Source organism: Helianthus annuus, chromosome 13 (genome assembly GCF_002127325.2).
Source record: "Helianthus annuus cultivar XRQ/B chromosome 13, HanXRQr2.0-SUNRISE, whole genome shotgun sequence".
Classification (NCBI taxonomy): domain Eukaryota; kingdom Viridiplantae; phylum Streptophyta; class Magnoliopsida; order Asterales; family Asteraceae; genus Helianthus; species Helianthus annuus.
The window spans coordinates 121249365-121256721 of NC_035445.2; the positions used below are offsets into that span (position 1 = coordinate 121249365).

Genomic DNA, 7357 nt, shown 5'->3' on the forward strand with positions numbered 1-7357 from the left:
TGTATATAACATGTGTAAATTTTTTCAAAAAAAAAAAAACATCGGGAGCTTTGAGTTTCCCGGATTTTCTAAATTAAAGTGGGTTTTCTATACATCCTTCCCCTATATATGAGAATAGAAAGTTCTGATAAATCGTAAAAGTTTTTAAGTATTTGTTTTATAGTGATATTTTATTTATTATTCATTTGATATAGTAATTGATAATTCTTACGTATTTGTATTTTTTTTTATCTTTTATTAGTAATATTTTATTTAGCATTTAATACGTTTTTTATAATAACGTACATTCGTTAAGTTAAAAAAAAACTATATTTGTATCTATGATTATTTATTTTTTTCACATTCCAAGTTATTTTCTCGCGCATTGTGATGGTACAGTAGCGCGACCATTGGATCGGTATCGGTTCAGTTTGTTACAATACCAGTACGATTCACGCACTCGGTATAGAAATCAACATGTGTTTTACATTGACCGAATACGATAAAAACGAACACCGGTACCCACACCGATGTTGTTTCAGCGGTATCAGTTGGTTCAGATTGTCACGGTACTAGTACCAATATTCATTTATCGGCACATCCAGAGTTGTATAAATGAGAGATTTTTAAAACCAAAAACCATAAAATAAATATGGGTATCGGTTTCGATGTTGTTTTGTACGGTGCGCTGGCGATACGATGTCAGTTATTGAAAGGAAAAATAATAAAATTAAAATACTGGTATCGAACTGATGTTCGTTTGGTTTCAGTTCGGTTCACTACGGTAGCGACACGATATTTATTATCATACAAGAAACCATAGAAACTTATATATACCAGAATCAATGTTGTTCGGTTCAGTACGGTATGGTAGTGATACGATCTTAGTTTATCGAAAGCAAAAGCAATAAAATAAATACCGGTACCGATACAAATGTTGGTTAGTCAGTTTCGATTCGGTTTGGTACAATAGCGAAACAAGAGCCGTTTTCAATAAAGTTTATATGGTGATGTTGTAAAAAATAAACATAAAACGCAAAGCAACCGAACCGATATCAACTAAACAACATCGGTACTGGTATCGATATTCGTTTTTACTGTTTTTTATCAATGTAAGATTTTCTTTTTTGATTACTGTGTAGCGACTCAAACAGATATCAACCGAATTCTCGCCGGAAAGCGCGGGTAAAAGTCACTAGTTAAATATAAAAGTAAAAGCAATAAATAATTGTCATTTTCCGGATCACGTTTCATTAAAGTCCTATAAAGCATGCCAAGTAACATAACAATAAAACACATTGCATGCAAGTAAGTGGGTACACTCCACGCGCCCGCACCGCGACTGAAACTGCCCTCAGTTTCGTCTCGCAGACCCGATCTCCATTCTTTCAACTCATATTCGAACAAATTTGTTCACAAAACCCTTTCAATCCTTATTCCCCATTTGGGTTTTCTCCACTTAGCAATTCCACCCTCAAAAACTCAGGTAATCTTTACGTATTTGCATGTTTTCATCGTCAAAACGACGCTGTTTCAACTGTTTTTGCTGTCAAGATTTTGTTTTTCTTGTGGGGTTTGTGTGTATGGATTGTATCTGTTTGGTTTGTTGGAATCGCATTGCGGTTTTGTTAAAATCTTGATGCGTGTGTGTGTTGTTGTTCTAATTTGGTTTGAGGGTTTGATGTGATGGGGTTTGTTTGGTTGAGATTAATGTGGTGGTGGTGGTTGTTCTGTTCTAAGTAAATTTAGTTAAAGTTTTTCTTTTGTTTTGTTTACCCTTTTAACCAAGGGTTCTTGATTGGTAGTAGAACCTGATTGGCTGTTGTATAACCCTATGTTGGTTGGTAATGGTAGGATGGGATGGTAATGTGGCGGAACCAGAACTTTTCTTTTACGGTTATAACCGGGGGTCTAACTCATGTTGTTTTTCTTTTTAACACGGATTTTATGTACAAAAATTTAACAAATCTGGCGACTAGGGACCGGGGTCATCTTAAGGCTCTTTTCTTTACTGTTTATGACTAGGGGTCCAACTCGTGCTTTTTTGAAAATAAATTCAGATTTTATATATAAAAATCCATTTTAAGGTTCTTTTCTTTACCGGTTATAACTAGGGGTCCAACTCATGTCATTTTTTTTTAAATAATTCATATTTTATATAAAAAGTTCAACAAACTCTGGTGACCAGAGGGTTATCTTAAGGTTCTTTTCTTTACCCGTTATAACTAGGGACCCAACTCATTAGAAAAAAAAGAAACCTTAGATTTTATATATAAAAATCCAACAAATTCTAATGATCCTTACAGGTTATATTAATTGGCCTAACTCGTTTAAAAAAACTTAGATTTTGATAAAAAAAATAAATAAATAAAATTTTAAAAAAATCCAACTAATTTTGGTGATTGGGGGATCATCTCAATGTTCTTTCCTTTGCTGGTTATAACTAGGGTGTCCCAACTCATTTTTTTTGTAAACTCAGATTTTCTATATAAAAAATCTAATAGATTCTGGTGAACAGGGGTTTAGCGGACCCTCTTGACCTCTCTTGGTTCCGGCCATGTGATCACATTGCGATCTTTTACTACTCAGTTTGTTAAAGTTGATGTTTTTTATTTGCAGTTGTGTTCTGTAATTTGTTTTGACATATTGTTGTGTGCATCTTTGAGACTGTTGTAGTGACAGAAACAATTAGTGGTTGCGCGTATATACACTATGATTGTTGTAACGTTGATAGTTGGTTTGAATTCTGTTTGCCTTGATATGCTGTGCAGATAGTTCAAACCAAATGGATCAGAACGACGATTGTGACAGCGGTCCTTTAGAAACGTACGCATACGGTCTCTATGGCCTGTTAGGAAACATTTATCGTATTCGTGTTGGTGAGGAGTACCAGGCCGAAATCCCATCATTGATGACATATTTTAAGTATCTTGATCACATCAAAAAACCCTTTGTTGAGGAGGAAGAAAGGAAGATAGGAGGGTTGACCGCACCCATTGACTTCTCGATAGGATTAGATATACCAGTTGTTTGGACCAATCAAGAAAACAAGAACAGAAAAAATGATAATGCTCTTGTTCCGGGGTGCGTCTTGGAATCTTGGAGTGAAGTGGAGAAGGGTAGTTTTGTCCTCGGGATGTATATTTTCAGGAAGGATTTTGTTCGGTTAAGTAGGTTTATGGAGAGTAAAAAGGTCGGTGATATATTGTCATATTACTATGGTAGTTTCTATAGGTCTGATGAATATAAAAGATGGTCGGAACGTAGGAAAGCTAGACGAAAAAGGTGGATAATGGGCCAGAGGATATTTAGTGGTGTAAGACAACAGGAATTTCTTGCGCGTTTGGTTCCTCGTGTATCTCAAGAATGCCAGAATGAGCTCTTGGAGGTACATTAATCAGAACTTATTATTTATGATGTTGATTTATACGTTTCTTGTTCGTTTGGAATTACTTTATATGTGATTTAGGAAGATGTGCTTGATAAATATTATGAATTGACAGAGTGACAGTATGAATGCCATAGTTTACCATTCTATATGGTTAGTCATTATATATTGAGAAAAGTACACGGATGGTCCCTGTGGTTTACCAAATTTTTGGATTTGGTCCCTATCTTTCCAAAAGTACACAGATGGTCCTTGTGGTTTTCACTTTGTAATAGTCCACAACCAACAAATCTAAAGGTTTTAGCATGTCCCAAGTTAGGGACTAAATGTGTTACAAACTGAAAACTGCAGGGACTATCCATGTACTTTTGAAAAAGAGTTGGGGACTAAATGCGTTACAAAGTGCAAGCCACATGGTCCATCCATGTACTTTTGAAAAAGAGCTGGGGACTAAATGCGTTACAAAGTGCAAACCGCAAGGACCATTAGTGTACTTTTAGAAAGCCAGGGATCAAATCCAAAATTTTGGTAAACCGTAAACCACAGTGACTATCCGTGTACTTCACTCTTATATATTATTCTTAAGTTATTAAATGACGACTTAGCATTTGAACGGCACTAATTCTGTATAGGGTCTGTTTAGGGAGGAGGGTATCTAGAAGGCAATCGGATTCTTACTCATTAAGTCAACTGTTTTTTTTTTTTTTTATTTGTTGACTTCAGCAGACAATGATATCATAAAAATGGAGTCAAAGTAAACCTCAGTTCTATAAATAGTAAAAGGAATAGATGGTGTAAGTTATTGATACATTGTGATTACTTGCCACCAAGCCTCTGTCCATAGTCGCAACTACCAATCGGTCATTGAAGTTATTAAGACATGCTATTATCGTCGTTATGTCACATGTCAATCGGTCAAACCTATTACAGTTGATAATGCAACACTTTTTTAATAACTTCAATGACCATATTGACATTAAATAAGGTACACATCATTTTGAAACAAAAGTGTGAATGTTCCTGCATCGAAATATAATGAGTGTGAGGGTCGAATTAATCAATCGAAATATAAGATAATCGCATTTAAAGCAATAGGTGTAAATGTCTATGCCGTTCTTGCAGTGCTCTACTCAAAGTTGGTTCTATATTGAACATCCCTATATATGTGTGCGTATATGTATGTATATATCTTGTAAGGGTTGGTCTCCTTTATTAATGAACAATATATCTTATTTTTGTTTCGTTATGATCTTTCAGGTTTCTAGGACATTTGGAGATGCAAAGATATCGCTAGAACAATACGTTTTCTCCATAAAAACGTTAATCGGGATCGAAAAGTTTATCGACGCAGTGGCGATCGGAAAAGGTAAGCAAGACTTAACGGGAAACGCAATCGAGCCTACTAAGCAAAACCAAGAAATTCGCATTCGTCCCGAAATTCCAGTCGGAAAAGCGTGTTCTTCACTTACGTCAACAGAAATCGTTCAGTTTCTTACGGGCGATTATCGGCTAAGCAAAAATCGGTCCTACGATTTATTTTGGGAAGCTGTGTGGCCGAGATTGCTTGCACGAGGGTGGCACTCGGAACAACCGAACGGGTACAATTACGCTGCAAACGGGAAGAATAATTTGGTGTACTTAATGCCAGGTGTCAAAAGGTTTTCGAGAAAACTCGTCAAAGGGGACGCTTATTTGGATTGTATAACCGATGTCTTAAACAAAGTTGCATCGGACCCACAACTGATCGAGATTGATAACGAAGAAAATGGTGAAAATGAAATGAAAGTGGAAGACGAAGAGGAAAACGGGTTTGTTGAAAAACGGAAAAGCCATTGTTATCTACAACCTCGGGTTCCGAAACTGAATCTTGGTAATGTTCTAGTGAAGTTTACCGTGGTTGATACGAGTTTGCGCGGTGGAAAGATTTTCAGGGTTAGGGAATTGGACGCCGTGAAGTTGAGTTTAACGTCTCGTTCGGATGAGTCACAGAGTGAGTTGGTTTCTAGTGATGTTTCGGATTGTGAAAACGTGATTCTTGTGGATCGAGAAACGGATGTTGATCGTCAAAAGCCAGCCAAGAAACAGAAAACTTGTGAGGCAAGCAAGAATCTTGAAAAACAAGATGTGAAGACTGCCAACGGTTCAGATATGATCGTTAAGAAAGCCAAATTGAGCAGGAAACCGAGCCTAGAGAATCACGTGCATCACGCAAAAAGACGTAGGAGATTAACGGCATGCAGTCGTGTAGATTCGAAGGCAGTTTCTAGCTTAGATTCTCATGTAGGTTCATCGTCTCAGGCAAATAATAATAATCATAAGTTGACATCGAATTTAAGTTTTACGTCAAGATGCAGCTCTGTCGACACTGTCGATGAACAAAATCAGCCTCAACCGATGAATTTAATCGATTTGAACTATCCCCATGTGACCCCCGAGTTCGAAAACAATGAACTTTTGACTGAAGTTAAAGACGAAAAAATCGAGCCGGTCCCACCGAGCCAGTCCGAAAATATAGCGGGTCCCAAGGATCAAGAAAACGGCGGTTCGAGGAGGCATGGCACTCGAAACAGACCACCAACCGCTAAAGCATTGGAAGCCATTGCGAACGGGTTCTTGACTATTCATAGCAGGAAGGGGAGGAAAGATAAACAAGAATCGTTTTCAAGAAATTACCAAAATGCCCCTGGAGAAGTTGCGGTTAGAAGCGAGTGTAGTACAGGCGATGCTTCTTCTGCCGTAAAAGGAGACGATGAAAACGGTGAAGTTTAGAAATGGTGGAAAACCGCATTTGTATATGTTGCAGAGTTGAGTAAAGTCTTCAAGATTCGATTTTGATGACGACCCATTGAACGGAAATGCTTGAGCTGTTACCCTGTTTCAGATTCGGTTAGACCCGGTTTATACTGTTTGACTTTTTTTTATGTCTTTGACCTGGTAAGATTTGAATAGGTGAACTTTCTTGTGTTCTTGTTCAAACAAGTGTTTATAGGAATTTGACAGATACATATATGTGAATCTAGCATATACATTGCATGTTTTGTGTAGTTCTAGTCACTGATGGCTAGAGAGTGGAGATCCATAAATAGGACCAGGGTTAACCCAGTTCCATAACCGGTCCGTACATGGTTAGACATGCTAGTGGACCCAGGTGACCAATAAGATAGGCTGGTCAAGGCTTGGTCCAAGGATGGGTCCCTAATGGTTATCTTTAACACTATCTTGAATACTCCAAAGACGTTTATCACACTCGGTGTTCTAATTCTCGTTCGTGATTAGATCATCGCGTGATGTCCCTCTCGCCTTTTAAGTCCATACAACCGGATGTGGTTAATCTTCTAAGTCGAAGTTGGTATCTTTTGATACTGGCTAACATGTAAATATTTTGTGTTTATATTGATCAGTGTTTAATATGATTATAGTTAAGGATGAGATTGGTAATATCCTGGTACCGGTGCCGAAAATATGGATACCGAATTTACAGAAAAGTGGGTACCAAATACCGTACCAATAGAGATACTCGTTACAAAATGTTTCATATGGTATTGGTACATGTACTAAACATACCTATATTGATGTGTGGAAAAGTCGGTACTCGATACTAAATGCTCATCTCTAATTATAGCAGCTATATTGTTAATTTGTTATAAAGATTTAATATTAAGAGTATTAAACTTTTATGAAAACCAAAGTTCAATAATGATTCGGTTTATATAATCTTGTACACATTAGGTAAACTACTTACCATATTATTTACTATATGTGAAGAATGTAATATCTACTTGTTATGAAAACTCTGCTCATGGCTTGTTCATGATTATTTTCTTTTGAATCTTAACCAAATAACCTGTTGTTCTATAGGAGTTTGTATTGTCTTAAAGTAGTTTGGGAACATACTTTATCTATTTCAGGTTTAAAAAAGTTTCAAACCAATGTTCTCCCTAAAGCTATCATACCAAATATGTTACTGGATCTTTATTATCCAGGCCCCCT

The 7357-nt window shown here is 36.8% G+C and overlaps 1 protein-coding gene across 1 annotated transcript; it reads left to right on the top strand.

Annotated features, from left to right (window-relative positions):
• Positions 1–1282: 1282 nt before the first annotated feature.
• Positions 1283–6400, top strand: LOC110899153. The gene is made up of 3 exons (XM_022146024.2): positions 1283–1465; positions 2751–3367; positions 4625–6400. The coding sequence occupies exons 2-3, from the start codon at positions 2765–2767 to the stop codon at positions 6134–6136; spliced, it is 2115 nt and encodes a 704-aa protein (XP_022001716.1). The 5' UTR covers positions 1283–1465; positions 2751–2764; the 3' UTR covers positions 6137–6400.
• Positions 6401–7357: the final 957 nt, after the last annotated feature.

Excerpts from the sequence above, each read along its gene's own strand:
- LOC110899153 (XM_022146024.2), top strand. The coding sequence starts at position 2,765 with ATGGATCAGAACGACGATTGTGACAGCGGTCCTTTAGAAACGTACGCA. Across the intron at positions 3,368-4,624 it reads GCCAGAATGAGCTCTTGGAG|GTTTCTAGGACATTTGGAGA; the intron begins GTACATTAATCA and ends ATGATCTTTCAG.